We start from the raw sequence: 25,908 nt of genomic DNA on the forward strand, positions 1-25,908 counted from the left end.
GACCAGCCTGCTGTTCTCTGGTGTTCTTAAGGTACAAAGGTGAAGCCATCTCTGGTATCCTACTGTTATTAGCCAATCATTAACATGCCAAGAGAGAGAGAGAGAGCTGAGAGCTGGACTTAGGTTAGGTTAACCTTTCTTTTCTGTTTTTTTTTTTTTTGGGGGGGGGGGCTATCAGTCTCATCATTAAGCTTGGGGACTACTGTTCTGCACAGTGTGAGTGGCCAGTAGTGGTCAGGATCCACACTCACCTCATGCCGAAGAAACAGAAACAGGTTTGCTGGATGGGGGGTCAGATCAGAATGGAAATCTGCTACTGTGTGGCTTTTGCTTTTGCTCGGTTGATTAATACACACATTCAGATGTCTTTACTCGAGTTTCAGGGAAAAAAAAACATTTGGGGAAAGGACGGGGATAGCTGGGTGTTTACTTAGTCTGAGCAAAATTCCCTCACACCCACATGACATGCAAACCCTTTTGATAGGAAACTTTGAGCAAATCTCAATTACTGTTAGTTTACATCCATAATTAGGCAGTAAAAAGCCTACTTCTCTTGCACTCATGGAAAAGTGTTGTTCACAATGTGTCGGTTTGCTGTCAAAATGCTTCAAGAGCTGCCCGAGCTCTGAAAGACATCTGAAATCATGTAAGCGACACGTTTTTTATTTGCATCGGGGAGGTGATTTGATTTAAGTAGTGGATTTGTAAATATTCTGAATCCCATGCCTCTGGCTAGCCACTGGCATTCCTAGTGATTACTGGAAGATCAACACACCCGCCCATTCAGAAGGCGTAACAGCTTGCTCACATGTTGTCAAAATGGGAGGGCCGATCACAATGTATTAAGGTCAGGCTCTTTTTAGAAGCTCGTTTTCTTTTCAGCTGAATTAATATGTGTGAAAGCAGATTTCACTTTCCTATAAAGACATGGAGAGGCCTATGGAGTTTGTTGTCTTAAGTTTCCTGTGAAGTGGAAGAGACCCTGTGATTGTGGGAACATGTGAGCTCTGTAGCTGACGTGGGCTTTTTGGAAGACAGTGATGACACCTGATATCCCATTTGTGCTTTATGTTGCCAGTGAATCAAGATTATCGTCTTCATTAATGTGCAGTAACATACTTCAGTTATATTAATGCTGAGTTTAGGAAGAGCAGTGCAACAGAGCATTATAACCTAAAAATAAGAATAGCCATTTAGCATCACTTCCCTGTAATTAATTAGTAACATCGGTATCAACCTCTAGGCCTGTGAGCTTTATTCTGCATTTACTTTAGAACCATATAAACAGACACCAAAGTGTACCCATAGAGTACATTTCCTCTGTTGCTCTGACCATTAGCAATAACAGCAGTTTATCCAGTTCTGACCTTATCAACTGGGATACGTTCCTCTGGCAATCATACAGATTACTTCATGTAGGAATAGAGCTGGGCAATATGGTAAAAATGTCATATCACAATATATGATATTTGTTGCAATTGTTTGTCATGTAGACAAAATGCACCAACAGCATAAAAACTGCTATCCAAATGCTCTACCATGATTTTTACTTGAACAATGCTGAACTCCATTCAGTTAAATAGGACTGATTACACATTTACATTTACAGCCTTTCGCTGATGCTCTTATCCAGAGTGACTTACAAGGTGACTCGTATTACAGATGTGGGCCAATGTAGTGTTAGGAGTTTTGCCCAATTAGTGTAGCGTATCTCCCACATGGTCTTATCTGTTGCGCCACACCAACCACGCTTTGTAATGAAATATGCAGTTATTATGAGTATTCTTCATACTTATAAAAGCATATTGTGTACCATGATAACAAAAGCTATCACAGTGCGATAAAAAAATATTGTCATGTTGCCCATCCCCATGTAGGAGTAGGAATGCATTTTCAATTTATTTGACAGGTCAACAACTCACACATTGGATGAAGTTTGGGCTACATCATTAAAAATAATGGGTTCAGAGTGTTCTTAAAAGAACCACTTTGCTTCCATGAATGATTGTTATTGTAACAGAAATGCAAGTGTGAAGCACCTCTAAATTGGTTAGGAACCTTTTTGGCTGGAGTATCCAACCTTACCCGCAAAGGGCCGGTGTGGCTGCAGGTTTTCAGTCCAGCCATGTTTAAAGACTCACCAATTGATTAAACAAGTGGAATCAGGCGTGCTGCTGATTGCTTAGAATGAAAACCTGCAGCCACAGCGGCCTTTTGCGGATAAGATTGCTTATGACACCTTGCTCACAGTGACTTCTTTAAATCTGTAAAAGGTTCATCACACATTTATTTGATTATGTTTTTAGGTATCAAAAATGACTATTTTAGGGCATCGCTCAACAAACACTATGTAGGACCTTTTATCAGTGACTGTAGTAACAAAAAGTTAGAGCTATGAACACATGCAAATGATTATTTTAGTAATGAACTTTATGATAGATTAGTTTAGGACTGTATTAGATTCGGTTGATTTCGGTTTCAGACCTAAAAAGTTTTCAGAATTGCGAAGAAATTTGATCTAATGCTGGCAAGCCACATGGGTTGACAGCAATGAGACAATAAAAGACATGGAGTTAAAAAGGTGAACACCAAGTGTGACAAAAGAAAAATCCCTCATAATCTCCTGGCCAGTCTCTGATGTGCTGTGTTGGTGGTGATCGCACACTGAGATTAACTTCTCGTCCATAGCCTTTTTCTGTACCGCTGAAGAGAATATTTAAAACCGTGCTCACTTTCCCAGAAATCCCCGAAATAGCCCAACTGAACAGGCGTTGTTCAGAGGAACCTCAGCTGTGAGTCGGATTTAAAGAAGTGCTCCATCTAACATGAATTAGAGCACATGGAAAACTTGGTCTGGCCATCGATAGGAAAACAAGACAGCACAGTCTAAAAAAGAGTCAGCTCGGTTTGAGCTTGAAGAATGTGTCCGGCTGCAGAGCTATTTTTTGTGCCGGCAGGAAGAAAAGGCAGAGGGAGAGAGAGGCAGAGAGAGGGAGAGAGAAAGAAAGAGAGTGCGAGTGGGAGCTGGAGAATCTGTTTTCGTTTTAGGAAAGTATTATGTGTGATGTGCATTTCCTGAGTTCAAGCTCCGGCCCAGTTTGAAAGGAGCTGTCGCCCTCTGTGGCTCGGCCTTGACTCACGTTGTAGTCACCGCTGAAATATGGGGTAAAAGGTACTATCCCTGAAAAACTAGGAATGCATGCGCTCGTACAGCACACACACACACACACACACACACATGCCCACGCTCACGCTCAAATTCATATTCTGCATAGACGGATGCTCACGGAAACACATGTTGTTTTGCTTTAATTAAAGGAGTTTCTCTGGTCCTCTCCGACAGGGCTTCTCTGACTGAAACGTTGGTAATTAAGTGTCGTCGAGTGGCAGTATAATGTGATCAGCTAAGAGGTGCTCATTAACCAAACTGTATTCAGACACAGAGCTGCGAGTAGGCTGGCAACAATGCTGCGGCGCGGCCAGTGGGGGGAAAGAAAAGGGAGGCTGAGTGAAAAGAGTACCGAGGCAAGGAAATGCAACTGAAAGCGAGTCCCTTTTATCTGAGTTAGCTCTGAGAAGAGGCAAAAGGCCCATGTCGAGATGCATGGAGGTTTCTTCGTACCGTCAAGGCAGCCCGCTCCGGGATTAACCGACCTTGGGCCAAGCAACCCGGAGGTCCCAGCCAGGTCTCCAGTGCCTCGCTGGCTGCTAGGGCTTCCCTGCCATCCCATTAGAGGGGTACAGCAGGAGCCAGCAAATGCCATGCCCGATAGCTCTGCTAATAGCCACTCTAAGGGTGTCTTTTATGTCTGGCAAAGAGCAAGCTCCATTATGCAAGTGGTAGCTGTATTTTTTTATTTTTTTTTAGAAGAATAGTTCTTAGAAAAAAAGGAAAAGCGACCTAGAGGTGGATGATTCACTCAGCATAATCTCTTTATAATGGCTGTGCAAGGTAAGGCTAGATTCTCTTCAGTAGAGGGAGTCGCTGGAGGCGAGCAATCTGATTATTATCTTGGGCTATGAGTTAAGGTTTGGTAACCTGCTTGCGCTACTTTCTGCAGAAGTCAGTTTCAAGGAATACCGATTGTCTAATTGCACCAGCTGTAGTGCAGAAAGAGAAAAGCGGGCCATATGGCTTAAAAGGTAGTCGTCCTCTGAGGCTGCTGACCACTGCGTGTACGGTTGACTGCAGTGCCTTGTTTGTTTGGGAGCGCAGTTAGAGCTACACCTTTAAACTCTTGTTATTGACCTGAAAGCCCTTCATCCGGGACGTTCATCTGTTGGGGAATAATATTCACAGTGCATCACGGAGCCCTCCTCTTCCTCCCCTCCTCAGCACCCCCAACAGATTACTTCACTACAAATCGATCTATTAACGAGCCTTGTCACTTCTGCCGCGCAGGGCACAATGATTGAGGGGCGTGGAAGCTTGTCGGAAGAAGGGGAATAAATCCTTCTTGGTAAAAGATGGATCTGCCGGAGTATATGTGTGTGTATGCGCGCGTGTGTGTGTGGCATGCTAGGGGTAAGGGAGTGGTGGGTGGTGGTGGGGGGGTGTTTCTGTGTCTGCCACAGGGTTGAAGCACAGCTCAGGAGCGGTGGTGGTATTCGTCTTCGGGCATATGCATGTGGGTGCCGCGACACTGCGGGACACCGATATTTGGGAGTGGCGGTGGTTTGAGTGTGAAATATGTAAGCCCTGCAGTGCCAGCTGTGTGCTATTCTTAGCCTTCTGGTGTTTCTGTGAGCAGCGTGACACAAGGGAGTAGGAGACGAAGAGGAATTGGCAGAAAGGCGGGCAGACGCGCAGCCTCCGCCGCGTCATCCGGATAAAGGATGGTGGTCGTCCTCTGCGTCGCAGTCACTCGCAGTCCTCTCTCCTTCAAGGTTGTATTGATGGGCCTGGCGGAGCTTCTAAATTCGGCCGTCTGATACAATCCCGCCAGGCTCTGACTGCAATGACTTCATCCGGCGGAGTCGCCTAACTGAATTGCATCACAGCTTGAGCCCATCTAGATTTCCAGCCCCCCAATCTGACACGGGCCTCGTTGAACGCTTTCCAGGGCACTGTACCGTGGCGTCTAGTGCGGGATTAAAATGAAGACTTTATACTGCTTGCTCTATAATCCTTTGACAGGATTCTGTTTGCAGTATGCTATTCTCAGATGTTGTTGCACAACAATAGGAAGGCTTTGGTTCAAGGTGGCCATGCTAAGTACTAAGGATTGTCTTGATCAACGGCACGGTGACAGGTTGGGGAAATCCTGCAGTTTTTTTTTCCTCCTGCTGCAAGTATGTCCAAGTTTAGGGGTTTCTAAAATAAGACGTACTTTTGAAAAACAATAGGAATAACCTAAATTATGCAATCACAGTTTAGCTAAAATAGCTTAAATTTCATGTGTGCCTGATGTCAGCTAGGTCCAAAAGCAGTGACAGTGTATTTCTCTGACAAATGTACATGTTGGAACATGATCCACTGAAAGGAAAATACCTGATTCCTTATTATCATCCAACACTGTGCTGTTAGCAGCGTTAGCTTATTAGCTCATCTGAAGAGGCAGCCTTAGTTACTCATCAAACATGAAAACTACCTATTTATCTTGGCACTTTCTGAATAATTAAACATGTTCTGAAATGTATTCCCCTGTGCACATCTAAATTATTGTGCTAGTGAGTGGTTTTCGCCAACGTTATGTAAATCTAAGCCCGTGTTAATTTGGGACAAAGTCCTTTTTTCTGGCAGCTGTTTTTTTTTTCTTCTTCCCCACGGGTAGAAATTAGTTGGAATGCACATCCGTAGTGTTGCGCTCCTTCTTCTAAACCCCTCACCAGACTTATGGGATTCCCATGAAGCTCAGTAGCATGGCTGTTTGTTGATGTCAATATTGTATGCCATACCTAATCAGGCAGTTCATGGAGCACCCCGAGGGCCCAGTGCACAGATGCTGCGCCGAGCGAATCACGATCACTGCGCGCACTTGATCAACAGCCTAGCAGAATAAATATGGGTGTATTCAAGGAATCATTAAGGTCTCAAGCTTTACTGCTGGAGGTGGAGGTGCATTCAGACATGGTTTTAGTGGCGGAATCGAGGGCCACACCCACTCAGTAAGCAAATGACAGACTGCAGGTTGGGGAAGAACTGCTGCAGGCCGAGACCTGCTCCGAAGGGTAGTTTGGTACAATCTCCATGCTCAATCGCTCAAGAGTCTTGTTTCACTTGCCTTAAACACCCTCCTGCGACTGTACGCCACAATCTGGGATCAGGTGCGGAGATGCCTCGGAAATGTGCAGCTAGAGGTGTGAAAAAGTGAAAGCTGCCTCTTGGGCTGTGTTTAAGCTTTGCAGATCAACTTCTGCCACTGTTGTGGTTTCAGCAACTCCGAGAACTTACTTTTAAGTGCATGTGCAAACCGGAGTAGTCAGTTTTTTTTTTTTTTTTTTCCTTTAAGCTAATAATCCCCGAAAAGACAGTTATTAGTGTAGTGAGCAAACAGGTGCTGACATCTCCATAGGTCCAATTTTAATGAATATGAGAATGTCTTCCTTATTAAAGGACCTGTGTGGGTAATATAGCTGGCTTACTGGCCCAGTTAGCAGGCACTCTAGGCAGTTTATATTAGTGTCCAATTACCCTGAAAGTAGCTGCTATTAAGCAATTACCTGATTACATGCACGCATTCGGTTGTGGAATATTATACTAGCAAGGCCTAACAAGCCTGTAATTTCCCACATTTTTATCCACCAGCCTTGTTTTCCCACAGCACCTTTAGGATTAAGACTCCGAAGCAAATCCACTGAAGCTTCGGAACGTGTACTGACCAGGGATCCAGTTGGATGAGCTTTAACAAGTCTTCTGAATTTTCTGCCCGATTGTGTAGGTGGGTAGTCATGAGGTTCTTATGTTTTTCCAATCAAGCGCACAAATAAGAACCAGGTGTCAGAAACTGGGCTCTTGAAGCGCGACGGCTACAAGCGCGAAAGATCGAGAACTACGTCCCTTTGTAATTTACAGTCAATAGAAAAAGATCCCTAAACTGCCTGCAATGTTATCTGTCTGCTGTAACCCTGGAGACTGAATCCTGAAAATTGAATAAGTTGCTGAAGTCTTACAGATGTTGTATGTTGCCTAGCAACTGTTTTGACTTCCCGCTACCCCCCCCATCCCTTCTCTCTTGTTCTCCCTCCCTCCCTCTCTCTTTCGCTCTCTCTCTCTCTCTCTCTTCCTCCTTCTTTTCCATGCCTGTCAGAGTTAATTAAGTTGCATGGGAGACAAGCTGGTAAAGAAGGCCCTGGTTTATTTATTTGCCTGTTAATAATTCAGGCTAAGCAGGGACAGTGTTTTAGGTTGCTCACCCATCGTTGGAGGAAGCTGCCTTGAGGGTCTCGTCTCATGCCTTTGTTTGCCAACGCGTGGGCTCCGGTCCACCTTGTTCATCACACTTTGGCTTGTCCCCCCCCTGCTAGCCCTGACAGGTGAGGAGTCGGGGGGCTGGTGGCAGTGCTCCGCTGTGTGAGGCTCTCCCCTGATTGGCAGGTCCATCCGTCACTCTGCCCGAGGGACGCCAACTGCTCTAATTAGGTCGCTTGCTTCCTCTTGCCTCCCGGGGCTAGATCCCTGCTACGGAACGGGATCAAATGGTGCCTCCTCCCATTGTGTTGTCTTGTAAAGGTGGCGGCAGAAGGCCCGAATTGAAAGCACCTGTATGGAGGCACGAGGCCCAGGGGCTATTCTCCGCACCTGTCTGACACGTTTCTTTGTGGTCTGCTCGTCCTGGTGCTGCAGTGGCACACTAGCTCCTGTTCGGCAATGAAAACGCAGAACGAGAAGGAATCAGTGGAGCAAGCCGCAATCATTTGGGTTAAGCTAATTTCAATGGGTTAATTGCAACAGGGACTGCCTCCTGCAAGGCTTGCTTTGCTCTAGATTCAGGGCGTCCAAACAGCAGGAAGTCCACCTTCCTCCTTGTTGTGAAAGGCTACGTTAGCATCTACTCTGGTGCTTCGATGCGGGGAACATGCTACTAGCTTCCTGTGTGGAGCAAGGATGACATGAGATGAGGACGGGTAGTTCCTCTTCTGCTTTCTTTTTCATTCTGTACTGGAAGAGCAACAAGGATCGACATGATCCGTATCAAGATACTCACTAATCTGTTGTTTGATCTCAGAGTGTTCTCAGGCTGAGATTGTCCTCTGCCTCCGTGTACAGTGGTGTAACTGTTTTTCTTACTGTTCTCGGTGTGACCTCTATGTCTGGGGGGGGGGTTGGGGTATGGGTGTTTGGGGAGTCCATCACTTTTCATCTAGATTCGGATAACTTGAAAAACATAGAGAGTCCATTAACATTCACTGTTCAGCCGGCAAAGCAAGGTCCCATAGTAAAATTGTCCCATAGTAATTGACCTTGGGCGCAAACAGTGATGTCATTTCCTTACTCATCAGTTATCCCTCTTAACAACTGTGTGTTGGCCTGCATTTGGGACTTGAAAGAAGTAGGACATGCTGACAGATCAGCGCACAGCCTGTTGTCCAGCATTTGAAAGGTTTATGCTGAGATCAATTGATTTGTTTAATCCGTTTCTTAATTGAGAGACTCTGTAGTGTGTTTATTTAACACATAAATCATGCTCTGCACTGTTTGGGTGGGAGCTCCCTTTCGCATTCCTGGCAAGCGAAATCAGCGGCCATATACACAACCATATACAACAGTGCAGTGTAGTAATACGCAACAATAGAGAAATGACACAGTACATAGTTATTGTATACACAAAGTGGTGGTGTTAGGCAAGTGTTGCGTACCATGCTTGTATTGCTGGCTTGTTTAATCCCTCCGTGCTCTTAGAAAACTGGAGACTCGTGGAGCTATTATCAAGTGACTAAGATTTTGCTGGGATTGTACTATTCTATATTTCCCCGTTGCGGTAAACAGCTCCCCTCAGCAGCGTAGCGGTTCATGTATCTAATCATAAACGTGCCTCTGTGACAGCTTACAGGCTCCCTCCCAATGGAGCGCTTTGCCCGAACAGTTGTTGGGTTTTTATGAATGGGGGACTTTTGTGTTTGCTTACCAGGTACGATCATAAAAGGTGCGCTCGCCTGTTCGGTCAATGGAGCGGCGAAGCGCTCGGTTTGTGAGCTCCCGAACGTGTAGCAGATTCACAAGGACAAGCCTCAGCTCTGTTACATGACCGTTTTATTCACGTGTGCTGGCGTGTTTCGCCAAGATCTGCTTCTTGCACAGGCTTGTGCACAAACATGCATTGTCTGCATAACCTGAGAGGCCGGCACACGCGGGTCCAAATCGTCAGGGCTCTTTGAACACTTGGAATTGGTTTACTCCTGAAGATCCGGATCTGATTTAATCTCTGTAGGAATTAGTTCAGCAGCGCTTGTGATTGCAGCGCAGATTATATTCTGCAAAACATATAATCTGCTTTCTGTGCTGCGTTTACCCCTCCTTTTAGTTTCGTTCTGGTTAGCGAGGCCTCGGACAGATGTGCTGCATCAGGTTTTCCCATGCAAGTAAATGTTGCAAGAGGCACATTTGTTCCTCTCTCTTTGAAATCATGGCCCTTTCATGTAGTAAGTGAGAAACACAAGCATTTGCGAAGGCAGTTTTTGTTGAATGCCGTGACGTTCTACAAACCTTGCTACGTTTTTTGTGGAACCACAATACGGGCAGGTCTGCAATATACCTTGTACACACTATGCACTTTACGTTAAGTATTGACAAATGATCTCCAAACAGCGTTTGAACTGTTCGCTTACTTGACAGGCAGTGTCGAACAAGTGTGCGCTCTGAATGCTGCCTTGCAGGTTTTTCTCAGATTCGCTTCTTTGATAGGGTTGAGCCTTTGGCCTTTGGCCAGAATGTTTCAGGGGTGGCAGTTGTAGCAGCGTAGGCGGGGTGAGTCCCTGAGTGCTGTCTGTTATGATGAAGAAGAAGCATACAGGGTTTTTGTTCTGTGGCTTCACTGTCAGTCGCATCTTCTTGAAAGCCTGTCACTGGGACTCTTCATAAGTTAAGCGTTCCTGCGTTTCGGGTGAGATCAGCCCGGCAGGCCCGGCCGGTGCTTTGCAGTGAGCGCTGGGACCCCCTCAGGGTGATGGAAAGAAGTGTACAAAGAAGATTGTGGAATGGTTGGTTGGTGTGTGTAGAAACAAGAAGGTCGATGAAGCCTTACTCTTAGATTGCTTTCACATCAGCGGGAGACAGACGATAAGTCATTTATTAGAGGTGTTTGTGACTCGTGGCCGTGACAAGCAGCGAAGATGGGGCAACAAATGGAACTGAATGTTTCTGAACTTCATGCAAATGAAGTATAATGAAGTCAAGCAAGACTCGAAATGGTCAGGCTCTATAAACTTCTTGGGGCAATCACAGATATGGGTTATCTGAGGTCTCCAGTCTGAGCACTCTGAACATTTTGTTCCTTCCTCTTTTTAAGTCATATACCTAATAGTACCATGGCAAAAATAGAAGAGGACTGTAGTAATCACATGGTTGGTTGCAGAAGTTGAAATGCACACCGCTGTTCGAATTGCATGTAGTATTGATTTTATCAGTCAAAATAAGTGACAGTTTCTTCAGAGAACACACTCAAATAAGGCATTTTTCTGCAGGTGCAGAGTTGTATGTATTTGCCAAGGTTAACATCCATATGTCTTATCTGCTTCTTCCTGGACAGGGTTGTGGTAGGTCAGGGGGCCTAACCTGAATCATTGGGCGCATGACAAGAGTACCCCCTAGACAGGGCACCAGTCCATCGCCGGGTACTACACATACACACCCGTTCACTCACATCTAGGAGCCCATTCTTTTCCATGCTATGTTTTTGGGAGGTGGTGTTTAACAGGAGCACATGGAGAAAATGTACGACATGGGGAGAACACACACCGAATTCCTCACAGACCGAGACCGAATCAAGGATCAAACCCACCACCCCAGGCCCTTTAAGCTGTGCAGGTAGTACACAAACTACCTGTGGCACCTATATGTTAAATGAAGGGCTGCACAGATTCAGGAACCTGCGCTCGTAGGTTTATTCTTCACTCCAGTCTTGGTCTTTGAGGAGTATAGTTTCCTCCTGCCTCTCAGAAATACAGACTAAGTGAATTGGCTTTGTTAAATTGCCCCTAGGTGTTTGTGAGTGTAGTTCCCACCGATGGACTGGAGGCCTACCCAGGGGGTATACTTGCCTTGCGCCCAGCGATTTAGAGAAATCTCTGGACCCACCATGACCCTGACTGGGAGGAAGTGCGTAGGAAGGTGAATGAATAAATGGTAAAAGAGGCAAATAAACAGTCATTATGTGTGCAGTAAAATGTGCAGAAGTATGTTTTATGTGGGCTTGGGATTTGGACTTATTTGGGCTTATTTTCGCTGCCCAAATTAGAACTGGGACCAGGGGGTGCCCAAACTTGTAAACTGTATAGAGTATCAACTTGTAAACTCATAAATATGGTTCTTTTTTAGACTTGCGGCCTCCTAGTGTGAAAGTGCTGTTGCGCATTCACATTAGCAGGTGACAGAGTGACAGGTGAACTCGGTCGTTTCCTATGGCAGCAGGCAACTTGCTGTGACAGGGTGACAAGTAACAAACAATTGGAACTGAGTTTTTCTGAACTTAATGAACATGAATTATGACACTGCAAAACTATAGTCTTGACTGCCTGGGTCCAGTAAACTCCAATCATAGTTGTCCAAGGTCTCCAGTCTCTACTGTTAGACCTCTTTGCTCCTATCAACATTTCATTCCTATTCTCAGTAGTGTTGTGCTGCAACAGAAGAGAAACCCATAAACCATATAAACTTGTAAATTCATAACCATGGTTCTTATTTTTAACAAATGGCGAGTCACATTTGGTAGATATGTGCTAGTTTCTGGACACTCGGAACAACAGGACCAGTCTCAAACATACTTACAGGAGAATGCATGTATAGTTAAACATAAGAATTCTTTTCATTTTTACCCAATTTTTCTCCCTAGTTTTTTTGATAGCCAATTACCGAACACACTTGTTAGTACTCTCCACATTACATGGGGTGCGCATGTATTTTCGGACATTTGTGCCACCAGCCATCACTTCTTTTAGAACTGCTGCCGACGCAAAGCCACTGGTCAACCAACTAGTTTGGAAGAAAGCGCCGGGTGGCCAGCTCTAATGCATCGGCTAGCAGACGCCCATGCCGGCCAGCATCACACTGAAGTGAAGAATTCATCGTATTTCATAAGCTGGGATCAAATCAGATATAAATAGACATTGATTGGAATAGTCATTAACAATATTACTTAGCATTGAATTCATCATAAATTATGAATTTCAGCCATGTATTTACAGAGATTGGTAAAGATTAGCATGTCCCATTGTATGCTAGAAAACTTGTGAACGTACAGTTAAATATAAGAGTTCTTAAAGGGACCTTATTGCGGTGTTTACTGAGGACACTGTGGAGAATTGTTTTTGAGTTCCTAAATAGTTTTTCTGTGTTGATTGCAAGAGTGTCTCTACCCTCTAACCACAAAGTAGCAAAAGTATTTTGGCATGTATTTACCAAGATAAGATCGGTGACAATCTGTTTGTCAGCAACATTAGCGCAGCGTCTCCCATTGTAAGATATCAGTATCAAACCTGATATCAAACTTGTCTTGATCGGGGTAAACGATAAAGCCAGTCATTCTGGATGGGAAAGACTTCATTCAGCCGTCATGCTTAGTGCTTAGTGTTTTTGGTTTCCACGGTTACGGTGTTAATTCACATTTATTTCTGGTCACTGTAGCCATTAATGCCTGAAGTCCCTAATGTTTATGTATTATATTAAACCTTTTAACTAGAATAAATTCAGTTTCAAAAGAAGAAAATTAAGACGTTTGTAAATTATTTAAAATAATTGTCTTTTAAATATCATGTTTATTTTTAATTGTTGAATAGCTGATCTTGTTTAATGCTTTGAGTATTTGAGCACACTATTTACTATAAAATGTTGAATTAAATGTTGAATTAATGTTAAAATTTTAAGTGGCGTCTAAGAAACTTTATTAAGTAATCTGTGCTCAGTAAATGAATGTCATTCTAATTAAAGCGGACAATTGGTTTAAGTACTGCCCGTAAATTGAGCTTAATATTGATATGCTCAACAAATGAAAGTAGAAAACAACAACACTACAAGCTACAAGCTAAAAGTAATTTAGTTGTACAGTGAGTAGTTCACTTAAACAGTCATCAACACTGAGGTTTGGTTAATCAATGGATATAAAAAATGCAAAAAACAAATAAACAAACAAACAAACAAAAACTATATATATATATATATATATATATATATATATATATATATATATATATATATAATATGTGTGTATGTATGTATATATACTCCAGGCCATTTTGGAGCATTTTCATTGGTTTATTGATCATTAAATAAAAAAAAAAAAAAGAAAATCATTTTACAGCAAAAATACATGAAATCCGCAACATATGAGGAGTCAATGAGGACCCAATTGGAAAGATGTTTGTCAGGTTAATCTGACAGCTCCCTATATTTCACTGAGACAACAAAGCTAGTAAAATAGTTAAAATAGTCCCGCCCTTTAACAGAAAAAGCCAATTAGCTTGCTGGTTACGTCATGAGGGAAGCCAGGACAAGCCAAAGAATTTAAATTTTCAGCCTTATTGAGCCAAACACTCCAAACTATTCATGAGGTTTTTAGCAGTGATTTAAAATACGTTTCTGAAACTTTGTCATTTGACCTCTAGTTTTGGTGTTTTGGTTTCTCCCCATTCATATTGATGAGAGTCTGGTTTAGTGTGACTGGAAATAACTGTCTGGCGGTGTTGCAAAGATGGCCGCCGAGTGAACAGACTTAGCTATGAGGATTTAGGTTGTACTTAGTTCCATGCATGTGTTGAGTAACATCACAGTGTTAAACCCAACAGCTGAAACCAACAATAGAGCCATTTTTGATTAAACGGTCCCATCACTGAAAGTACCTGAAGTCTGTTGGCTTAAGGGGGTTATAAACTGTGGCCGAATGTTGTTAGTAGTCTGATAGGAGATGTTTGCTTTTCCTCTTAAGTTTGGTCTGCGTTATTGGACTGCTGTGTTCCACACAATCTCAGCCTTGACCTCTGGGCTATTCTGGTGTACGCCTACCGGCATGCCACTGTTTACATCTCCTCTACACACTCTGTGATTATAGATGAAGGAGAGAGAGACAGGGTGTGTGTATATATGTATAAGTGTGTGTGATGTGTAACTGTGTCTTTCTTTTTTTTGCGTCTCTCATTTTCTCTTGCTCTCACACACTCTCACAATCACACACACATTTCCGCACTGAAACCGAGCAGCTGGAAGACGTTATGTCCCAGGCCTGGAGCCTTTGCTCACATGTTGGCAGAGTTCAAGACCCTGATATGGAAGCCCTCTCACTTTCAAAACAGTGCCACTTTTGCCTCGCAGCACACAAACAACCCCCCCCGCGCCCTCCAACCACCACCACTCTATTCAACCACCGCAGATCCGTTTTTTTTTTGCTCCAGCACGTGTGGCCAGGTAGCGATCCAAGCGCCAGCGCTCCTCTAGTTTAACGTTGGTGTTTCAAAGCTGGCCAGCGTGGCACGGTTCCAGGACGTGCTGCCAAGTTGGGCTCCTCTGGCAGGGGGTCTTACCCTGCAGAGGAACACACGCCGTCCTGTAAAGTGTGTGCAGCACCCTGGCTTCCCTTGAATTTCCTCCGCCGTCTTCTTCTCCTTTCACTTTGAATAACTTGTGTCTTTCATCCTCTCTCATATTGATTACAAAGGATATTGAAGCTCAGTTCAAGCCACAAAGCAGTGGGCCGAGTTTTTGCACCTGACAGCTCTTTTTTTGGCTGCTTTCTCGCCAGCCTTTCTCAGGCTGCTGTGTTTCTTTCCTCCGCCCTCTCTTTCACTGCTATGCCGCTCTCGTTCTGAGAAATGGTCCCACTCTTCCTGAACTCTGCTTATTGACTGTCTTAGTTGTCTTAGATGTGTCTCAGTATCCCATGGCGTATATTTTTGCTGATAGATGAGGGAATAGAATTGTTATTATTGATCCGATATTGCTGTTTACACCCTTAAAAATAAAGGTGGTTCAAATGGTTCTTTATGCTTGGATGCCATGGAAGAACCACCTTTGGTTCCATAAAGAACCACATTTGTAGTAGAGATGCATGGATCTAAAAAAGCTTCATTTGTTGTAAGGTAGCTTACCAATTTTAGTTTTTCACACTCAGTCAATATTACACACACGGTTCTTTGTGGAACCAAAAGTGCTTCTTCTATGGCTTTGTTCAAAGAACCTTCTGAAGCATGCACGCTTTGACGCATCTATAGTGGGGCTCCACGATATATCGTCTCAGCATCGTTATCGCAATGAGCACATGGTTAATAGCCCCAATGATAATTTATTTTGCTGCTTATACAAAAGGAACTGGCACGCTGTTCTTATTTTCCATGAGAGAGCTATCAGAAGCAGATTAAATCTGCCCAATATCATTTATTTTACTCCAGTATTGAATATACAGAGTGCATTATTAATACCATGATGTATTTTGTATATATATATTATAAATACATACATATATAAGGTAAAGGTGCACTTATTTACAGTGAAATATGTCCTCTGCATTTAACCCATCTGTGGTAGTGAACACACACACACTAGTAAACTAGGGGCAGTAAGTACACACACACCCAGAGCGGTGGGCAGCCAACTCCAGCGCCCGGGAAGCAGAGAGGGTAAAGGGCCTTGCTTAAGGGCCTAACAGTAGCAACTTGCCGGGCCCGGGAATCGAACCCACAACCCTGTTATCAATAACCCGGCACTCTAACCGCAGAGCCACCACCACATATATCACAATATATTTTGCTGGGGAAAAAAATAATATATATATATATTATATATATATAATATATATATATATATATTTATATATATATATATATATATATATATATATATATATATATATATATATACAGTGTGTGCAGAATTATTAGGCAAGTTGTATTTGAGAGGATTCTTTTTATTATTGAACAACAACTATGTTCTCAATCAACTCAAAAGACTCATAAATATCAAAGCTTAATATTGTTGGAAGTTGGAGTGGGTTTCTTTTAGATTAGATTTTAGATCTTAGGAGGATATCTGTTTGTGCAGGTAACTATTATTGTGCAGAATTATTAGGCAACTTAATAAAAAACAAATATATACCCATCTCACTTGTTTATTTTCACCAGGTAAACCAATGTCACACAAAATTTAGAAAAACATTTTTTTGACATTCAAAAACAAAACCAAAAACAAATCAGTGACCAATATAGCCACCTTTCTTTATGATGACACTTAAAAGCCTTCCATCCATAGATTCTGTCAGTTGCTTGATCTGTTTACGGTCAACATTGCGTGCAGCAGACACCATAGCCTCCCAGACACTGTTCAGAGAGGTGTACTGTTTTCCCTCCCTGTAGATCTCACATTTTATGAGGGACCACAGGTTCTCTATGGGGTTCAGATCAGGTGAACAAGGGGGCCATGTCATCATTTTTTCTTCTTTTAGACCCTTACTGGCCAGCCACGCTGTGGAGTATTTGGATGCATGGGATGGAGCATTGTCCTGCATGAAAATCATGGTTTTCTTGAACGATACCGACTTCTTTCTGTACCACTGCTTGAAGAAGGTGTCTTCCAGAAATTGAAAGGAATTTGCACACCTTATATAGGGTGTTGATGTCATTAGACCACACCCCTTCTCATTACAGAGATGCACATCACCTGATTTACTTAATTGGTAGTTGGCTTTCAAGCCTATAGAGCTTGGAGTAGGACAACATGTATAAAAAGGATGATGTGATCAAAATACTCATTTGCCTAATAATTCTGCACACAGTGTATATATATATATATATATATATATATATATATATATATATATATATATTGCAATGTCAGCTCTACTTCTAAATGTATCTTTGCAGCAATTGTCTGATGTCATGGCTATGTAAAATTATTTATTGATCTTAAGAATTTACTATTAAGTCAATTGAGTCACTGTGAAATTGGAAATTTGACTATTCACCACAACACATTGTTAATTATTGTATTGGTAATTCCAATGATTGCAACTAACTGTAGAGTTAGGCCTTCAGTTCAGATTTTAAGTGAAAACGCTCAGTCAAAAAATAAAGAAACATACGTAGATAATATCTCTGCTATAACACTCATTTCTGCTAGTGCTCCTATGCAAGTTTAGTACTATGTTATGGCTAAGCTACCACCAATGCGCACTAACACAAAGACAATTTCAGCTCAATACATTTCTTATTAAATTTGAAGCTTGTAACATAAATAGTATTACTAATATTAATATTACTAATATTACTAATACTAATATTGTACATTGTATTTAGAGGGACTTTAGAGGGACTTTCACTGCTGTTTTCTATCTCCTGACTGAAACCCTTTGACCTCTAGAAGGCCTAAAACAGAAAAACAGTCCCTAAACAGTACCCTTATATTCCCTACACACTGAACACAGAATTATCATGAGCGAAGGGAACTGCAGTGGACTAAATACCTTTATTCAGAAAGATCTTCAACGTCATCCTCAAACACAAGTGATCACACAGTCTTCAGTAGAGAAGTAATGACTAATTTGTAAACTTTCCTGCAACTTACTGTGAAGTGAGAAATCATACACCATTTATCACTCGTACACAATTTGAAGTTTCCTTCCAACTGAACTTTTCACTTCACTTCACTTTGGAACCACCTGTAAAATGACTGAATACAATGTGAAGTCCATGTTGCAGGGAACTCCAAGGTCAATTAGAAGGCACAGCTAGAGTGCTAATTTTTGTTTTCTCACAAACCTGATCCCACGCACTGAAAATCCTAACATGATTGATTGATTCCACAGTTTTTTTCTAATTTGGTGATTAATCTGAGCATAAGGCCTTCAGTCCAGCTCCTGAAGTCCTAACCAATGGGAGAGCTTGTTTAGTTGTATCTGCCTTGATACTACAGAGAAAATATTCTGGCTTGATCATTTCTTTTGTTTGCTGTTTTATTTTCTTCCAGAATTTAATAATGAAATAGGACTATCACTACAGTGCTGGCAGATTGTAAATACAAGCTTTTATAAAAAATAAAGATTTTATTCAAATAAAAAGCTGATAGTTGCCAGAAAGCATTGGACCATCTCTGAAGGCCTAGAATGCCCTGGGGGTTCCCCTCGTGATGCTTTCTTTAGTCTCTGTTTATGCTAAACGATGAGCAGCAGTGAACACACTTGGGTCTTCGATTTTCTTCAAAAGTCTTTTGTTTCAGCTGCATCTCATGATAATAAATATGGCAGGAGATACAAATCAGCAATCGGCATTGCATGGCACTACAAGTTCTGACCATGGTACATAGCTGCTCAAACGCAGAACTTTGGAAGGGGGCCTCTGTAAACTGGTGTGGCACTGCATCCCAGAACTGTTTGCTGTTGTGGTGTTTGCAAAATGTCGATGGGCAATGGCAAAGTGGGAGCAGCGGCGTCAGCTTTCATTAAGTGGGCTACTGCACGCTCCTGCCGGCTTCTCGGAACTGTTATAGCTGCAGCCATGTACAGCTGATAGTACTGTTCTACCGACAGGTATTAAAGGTTTCAATATGTTGGTTCATCCTAGTAGGGCTTTCATAACATGGCAGTTTAAAAATGAGCATGGTGTTTCAGCTAATGGCAAAAAAGAGAAGTAAACAAACAAATAAAAAAAACCCTTCTGAACATCATTTAGATACCATAAATAAAACTATATCCAGTATTGACTCTCTATATATAAAATAAATAAATAAAAGGGCCAAAAAGGGGTTTATGAAGCAGGGCCATAGAAAAACACTATGGTCTCCTAGAAAATGTTTCAGTCGAGTGTTTTCACTTGAGTATTTTGGTTCTTTAAGAAGCTGAAAGCATTCTTCTGCAGGATCTTTCCATCTAGCCCTTTCCCTGCACCTTTATAAAGTATTTAAATGGTTCTCTGATGTCCAAATAGAAGATATGTGACTTGAGTCAGGGGCAAAAAACACCTAGATGTGGTTTTACGCACCCATTTACAACCCTGTTGTAACCCTGTGCGGTTAACTAGCTTGAAAAAGATGGTAAAGTCTAGTTGATAAGGGTTAGCTTTTAGCCTAGCACTGATATCTCTTTGCTTCCACGGCTTTTGCTCTGTTGTGAGCCGTTCTTTAGCTCCTCTTCTGCGAACACTGACACAGGAAAAGCCACGAGACCTAATTCATGTAGCAACCCGTTTTTTTATAACTAGCATCGTCTAGTGGTGATACAGGTATCAGCAACACCATATTCTCCCATGGTGGCCTTTGTGTTGAAGCACATCACCGCTGTAGGTGCTGAAATGTTTTTGCTAGTGGGCTGGGTGTAAATATATGTGAGTCAAGAACAGTTTTAGAGTTTTGGTTATGCCGAATTTTCTCCTCCTTGAACACACAACAGTGTTTGAGGGTCACAGTATGTCACTTCCATGTACCCAGCTCTCACTAATCGCCCGGTTTTCCATACTTGGGCCCGTTTAAGAGTGTATGAGAGGGTCCTTCTTTTTCTCTCTCAATGGAAGCCACACTCCCTCCGACCCCAACTCTCTGCCAGAGCAGTTAGTGGATTTTATGAATGGGGACTTTTGTGTTTGCTTACCTGGTACGCTTGGCTGTTCAGTCAATGGAGCAGTGAAACTCTCAGTTAGAGAGTGCCAGGGTGCTAGATTCACTCTGACGAGCCTCAGCTCTGATGCGTGACCTCTTCATTCATGTGTGCCGGTGTGTTTCTGTACCACCGTTACTGTGTGAAGACCTCCATAGCAACTCCGTCAAATTCTGGAGGTTCAGAAGTCACCGGGATGTTTTTGTGTGTACATGCTCAACCTGAAATCAGAAGCTGACCTAAGTGCGACAGATACCTGAGAAAAGATGCCCAGGCTTGAACAAACCCTGACGCCTACAGTCATGTCCCGCCAGCTTCGTACAAACACACTGACAGTCAAAAATGAATTACAGAAATGTACCTTTTGTTTTTTTTTTTGGTAATGATCACTGATACGCACCAAATAAGATGACAGCAACAAAGAATAAAACATAAGGCTACATTCAGACTGCAGCCAAAAGTGGCCTAATGCTGATTTACAGCCCAAAACTGATTGAGTTTTTGACTTGTTTGCGTCGTGTAACACATTCGTCTGTACAGGTCTCCCTGCTGAGCTAACCAGCATGCGCACAAGAACAATCCAGCTAGCCCAGCTGTTCTCTTTCTTTCTTTTAGATTAATAGACTAACGAATCAACATTAAATGTCCCATAGATTCAGATTTATTCAGTATTTTGTTCTTCGGTGTTTAATTAGTAAACTGTATGGACAAGTATTGGGATCCCTGCTCATTCATTGTTTCTTCTGAAATCAAGTGTCCAGTTCTTTCAGTTATTTCAGCTTGTCAACAAATGCATGTGTAAAGTGTGTCAGTGAGGGGGAGCACATAGCATATTTTGTATTTATGACCGTGGTGTAAAAGTAAATTACACTCTGCAACTGTAGGGGGAGCCCAGGAGCGTATAATACCAATTCTCACATTATGCTGCTTTATGGGCAATTTCTGTGCTTTCTAACCAAGCGAGCCCGTGGCGATAGCAAATGGAGTGAATGGTCGTTTAATTTCCCTCATTAAAAAGCAGTGTGTATATTTATTTATAACAGGCATTTTTATGATGAATGTCTATTTTATTTATTTTTTTTTTTACTGTCGCATAATATTATGATAAAATTCCGATATGACTGATCAAGGTGGCATTGGGGCTGTACTCCCGTCTCGGCCTGTGCTCCGTTAGCACAGAAACAGACTGATATCTCTATCCAGACGTCCTTGGTGCGCGGCGGGGCGAGCCACCCGGTGCTGCCCTTTTGACTGCTCATCAATAGCCCGGACGGGGGCCCGTGTTTGACAGCGGCCGGCTGCCTCCTCACTCGCCCGGCTGCCGGACGCCTTTCAATCAAGCCGGACTGAGAAGACGTCAAACAGTGGGCGTCGCGCCAGTGACAGGCATTCTCTATTTCTCTCTCTCTCTCTTACTTTCTCTTTCTGGCCATGGTTCCGCCTCCCTCGGCATCACCCACTGTATCTCTCTCTCTCTCTCTCTCTCTCTCTCTCTCCTTCAGCTTGTCTGTTACCAGTTTTCTTATCTTCTCTGGCTGAGTTTTTCTGCCATGCCCTTTCACACTCTCATTCCTCCTGTCTCTTTATCTGTCTTTTGTCTTTTATTCTTTCTTTGCTTTTTATCCATGGCTGAGAGCAGCTGTCGTTTCCACCCTGTATGTCACTCTATCAGTCCGGCGGTCCACTCTTTTCAGTTCCCTTTTTTCTTTCTTTCTTTCTTTTTTTTTCACAGCAGCAGTAATTTCCTGACTAATAATGACTAACTCGAATGCGGCGTAAAGCAGCGAGCCGGCGGCACTTATGATTTGTCGGGCACGGTGAAGGTTGGTGTAAACAGTGAACGAGGGTCACAAAACAGAGTTTTACAGATAATCTTGAATTATCTCTTGAATCTTTGCAGAAGGAGTTCGGCATTGTGCCCCTCTCGCTTATCTGCTTCTGTACACTGCAATAATAGAGCACGTTAAGTAGCGCTTAAAGTGCGACATGCAAACACAAGCCCATGAGAAGAAGTGACTGTGAAGACAACCCGAGATGACAATCTGCTTTATTGATGTGGAGCCTTTGTGTCTTTACTAGCAAAGCTAGTGTTGACTTTTTAATCGGCGTAGCTTTAATACTGAGCACAGTGTTCCTCTAATGAGATTCCTTTGACCTTTGTTTTGTTAAAAAAAAAAGTGGGTTTTATGGTATCTTTACAGAAAAATTCACCTGTGTTCAGATTACAGGTTTCAACCATCAATTGTACATTAAAACAAGGAAAGGAGCACCATGCAAAGGTTTGGGCGGCCCAAGCGGTTTGAGCTCTCATCATTTTTTTAAGTCCTAGACCCTGTTTACACTTGGTCACTCCATGTGACTAGTATCTGGATTGTATCCAGATAAGATTTTAACCACATGCATTTACACTCAGTAGTGAAATTTGTCTCTGGTTAGTCAGACTGAAATGTCTTGTGTTATGTGGGATGGAATACGCAGTTGTGCTTGTTGCGCAGCAGTTAAAACTGGTGTTTGGGTTGGAGTTTTGGTTGTTGAAAGCATCTTGGAGAGGCGGATGCATTTACACTGCCATGGCATGTGGCTCAAATGCGTCTCAGACCACCTCCTGAAGTGGTTTGAGAGATCAGATTTGTATCTGCTGTGTTTACACTTGCAGTTTTATGAGACTTGGCCTTATCCATATATAATCCTGATACTCAAGATGCATGAAGTGAACAGGTGTAAACAGGGTCTTGGACCTTAATTGGTTTGTTAGGGCTTTGTAAATACTCTCGGTACAGGACTCTTTCAGAGTTGTGAGATCGCTGTACTTTTCACCTGTTGTCTTGTAATTGTAAATCTTTTAGTGGTCCGGATTTACACACTTCACGATTGATCAGCGACATGGGGTTACAAATTAGCTACAAGATCTTTTACCAGAAAGAACCCACGACAAGTCTGTCTGCTCTCCAAAAACACAATCTTCCAAAATGAGAGTCGTCTGTGTGCTGATTTGCAGGGAAAAAGAAAAGGATTGGCTTGTTGTGTAACTCCACCCTCAGCCTTCTTCTCACCCTGTGTCTTGCGCTCTTATTGGCTGTAGCTGGTTGCAACAGTAACTTTCAGTCACAATACTTTTCACACTACTGGATTTAGAGTCGCTGACAGGTCCACACATTAAACCTGCTAGAATAAAATAGCATCCGTCAGCAGTTCACACATAGCGACCGAGCCAGTTCAGAACAACCACTGATTTGCCTTTGATCCGTTCTGAGGCGTTTGTCCGTGATCTCCACAAACAATTGGTGACTCGAAAATCAGGGCTAAAATCGTGTAGTGTGAACCTAGCCTAGCTCTCTGAACATGCCCACAAAGCAACAGCAGGCTATAAGAAGATGAGCATTCAGCATTAGAAATTTCCAAAGGAACATCTAAACAAGCCTGATGCATTTCATGATGCAAAACACCTCCTGTGGACTGGTGAAGGTATAACAGAACTCTATAGTGGCAGTAAGTTAAAAAGAAAAAAAAAAGAGTGCAGAATTCCAGGGGAAAAAAACACCTATCCAACTGTTAAGCATGGGGGTGGATCAGTTATACGACGGGTTTGTGTTGCAGCCAGTGGCACAGGGAACTAGCAAAATAGATACTAGCAAATTCTGGAACCAAACACTGCCATTAAACAATCTGAAGATGAAGAGCATAATGGTTCTAAACACACCTCAAAATCTGAGCTACCTCAAGATGCGCAAGCTGGAAACTTTGCCATGGCCCTTACAGTTCTCACAGATCTATACCTCAAGAATCTTTGGATAGACCTTGAACAAACAGTGCACTCAGGACTGCCCAAGGAATCTCTTAGAATTAGAAACATTTGTTTAGAAGAATGAGTGAAAATCCCCCCAAAAAGTGACTGAAAAACTCTATATCTGCTACAAAAAGCGTTTACAAGCTGACACTTGCCAAAGGGGCTATTATGTTACTACGTACTGATCAAGCAGAGTGCCCAAACAGGGTGCTTCCTTTTTTATTATTTTGAAACTGTAAAAGATGTAAATATAAAGGTAGTCTTTATTAAAATGTAAAAAAAGTATCCTCTTTATCTTTGTGCCTTTTGTAAATCAGGTCATCATTACTATAATTAATGTCATCATCATAACTAATTACAGTGACAGAAATGTTGACCGGGGTGCCCAAACTTTTGCTTTAAGTGTTTTGCTTGATAAAGTGGGATTTATCTAAATAATAGTTCTCTTTTTATAGCTCTCTTTTCAAACTACTGGTAAAAAGTACTTGAGTGTAGAGCTGGGCAGTATGATGATATTTTATCGTATCGTGATAAATTTTGTTATCATAGATACACAATATACTTTTCTAAGCATATTAAGGATACTGTTAGTGCTTAATAAACACTGATCAACTGCAGATTTCATTACTAACAGTGTAGTTTATACATTTAATATTGCATATTGCGAAAAAAATCTTGAAATATTGTGTAATATATTGTATAATATGTAGTATTTGAGTGTACCTGAGGCTCGGTACAGGACAGCCAATTAGAACAGAGCTCTTTTACTTTAGAGCTGTCTTATAGGTACAGTAACAGAAACATCCTGTTTAGTTCTGAGGTATCTAAGTGTTCTCACTCTAAACTTCTCTCTCTCTCTCTCTCTCTCTCTCTCTCTGACAGGCGGAGTTGACCGGCATTAAATGGCGGTGCTACAACTTCCGTGGCGGCGGCGAATACGGGCCGGTGATTTCGGCACCCGCGCAGGACGACCCTGTGCTGCGCAGCTTCACGTGCTGCGTGCAGGCCAACCTGCTGTGCGTGTGGCGCCGCCGCGTCAAGCCCGACGCCAAGGAGCTGTGGATCTTCTGGTGGGGCGACGAGCCCTACCTGAAAAACATCATACACCATGAGCTCGAAAGTAAGCCTGCTGAACATTGTCTTGGGATTTAGTGTGTGTGAGTGTGTGTGTGAGCATGTATTTGGAGCACTTGCTCAGAGGGTCTTTACCTTGACAATGTGTGGAGTCTGGTGGACTCTAGCCAAATTCCACTTTGGCTGCTGGTTAACTGAGAAGCAAGCTTTCGTCTGGTATTTTTAGCAGTGCTGCCCGATCCTGCTGTTGCTGGAGTTCAGTCTTAGAAGTCACTTAGAAGTTATCATTGATGTGTTACATGATGAAGTCAGTTTTAGTACTCTGCAATATAAAATGTTGTGATTTTGAGGGGTTCAAAAATGAGATAAATGTTAATAATGGCTGAAACAATTTTAGATCTTAAATTTTACTTGGAACCTTTTATCGTTTTGGTTGGTTAACAGATAGTTTTCCATTGTCCCACTTTTTCAATTCAAATAACCAGCACCAACTCCTGTACATACATTCACCTATTCAGCCCATTCATACTGCAGTTCTCAGAGTGTTTCAGTTTTAAGTGCTTTTTGGCAATCATATTTAACTTATTTCCATATTTAACGTATTACAGTCTGTTTAATTCTAAGGGGTAAAGAAAGAAGGGTCGTGTAAAAATGAATTACAGCATCACAAATAAAATACAAGAAAAATATAGGATATGGGCTCTTTAAAATGTATCCAATGTTTTGGAAGATGGCTTTAAAAATGACTTAAAAACATCAAATTGAATAGCTGATGATAATCGGTATATTAAATTTGACAAAGCAAAAGCTAAAAATATATAAAAATCAAGGGGTAGACTCTCACTTGCTTGTTAAAGTCATCATGTACCTTTGAAGCAACTGAATATGTCATTATGTAAGTATTTAATTTATTTGTTACTGCAAAATGGCTTCTAGGTTAAGTGAGGGTGAGAAGTCTTTTTGTGGACACCCTTTTCTGTGCTTTGAGGAGACACTCCATTCACCTTAATCGTTCTCTTTATATCACTGTCGACCACAGCCTTTTTTTATTTACTCTGTTCTTTTATTAGGGTCCCTAAACGCATGGCTGAATGTAGGAGAATGTTGCAGGAGTGGCCTAATTTCTGTTGTTGCACTTATTACTGCTGTGATGATTCTAATAACGCGTTTGGCATTTACAGCGAGGCCTGATAGCCTAAGAAATGGACTCTTGAAATAAAACGTAGCCATATAATTTCCCAGACGCTCTTTCGCACGGTTTACAGGACCTTGGGGAGGCACGCAGATGCTAGAGAGAGAGAGAGAGAGAGAGAAAGCGTGAGA

General features: G+C 42.3%; 1 protein-coding gene across 4 annotated transcripts in view; it reads left to right on the forward strand.

The window, feature by feature from the left end:
• The window catches only part of LOC140549669 (mediator of RNA polymerase II transcription subunit 13-like), a 139,661-nt gene that overhangs the window by 2,266 nt on the left and 111,487 nt on the right, over nucleotides 1-25,908 (forward strand). For all 4 annotated transcript variants that reach the window (XM_072673422.1, XM_072673443.1, XM_072673435.1 and 1 more), the window contains exon 2: nucleotides 24,394-24,631. In XM_072673422.1, coding sequence (XP_072529523.1) covers nucleotides 24,394-24,631 — 238 coding nt within the window. The remainder of the gene's footprint in view (nucleotides 1-24,393; nucleotides 24,632-25,908) is intronic.

The sequence above is a fragment of the Salminus brasiliensis genome, chromosome 1, assembly GCF_030463535.1.
Source record: "Salminus brasiliensis chromosome 1, fSalBra1.hap2, whole genome shotgun sequence".
Lineage (NCBI taxonomy): Eukaryota > Metazoa > Chordata > Actinopteri > Characiformes > Bryconidae > Salminus > Salminus brasiliensis.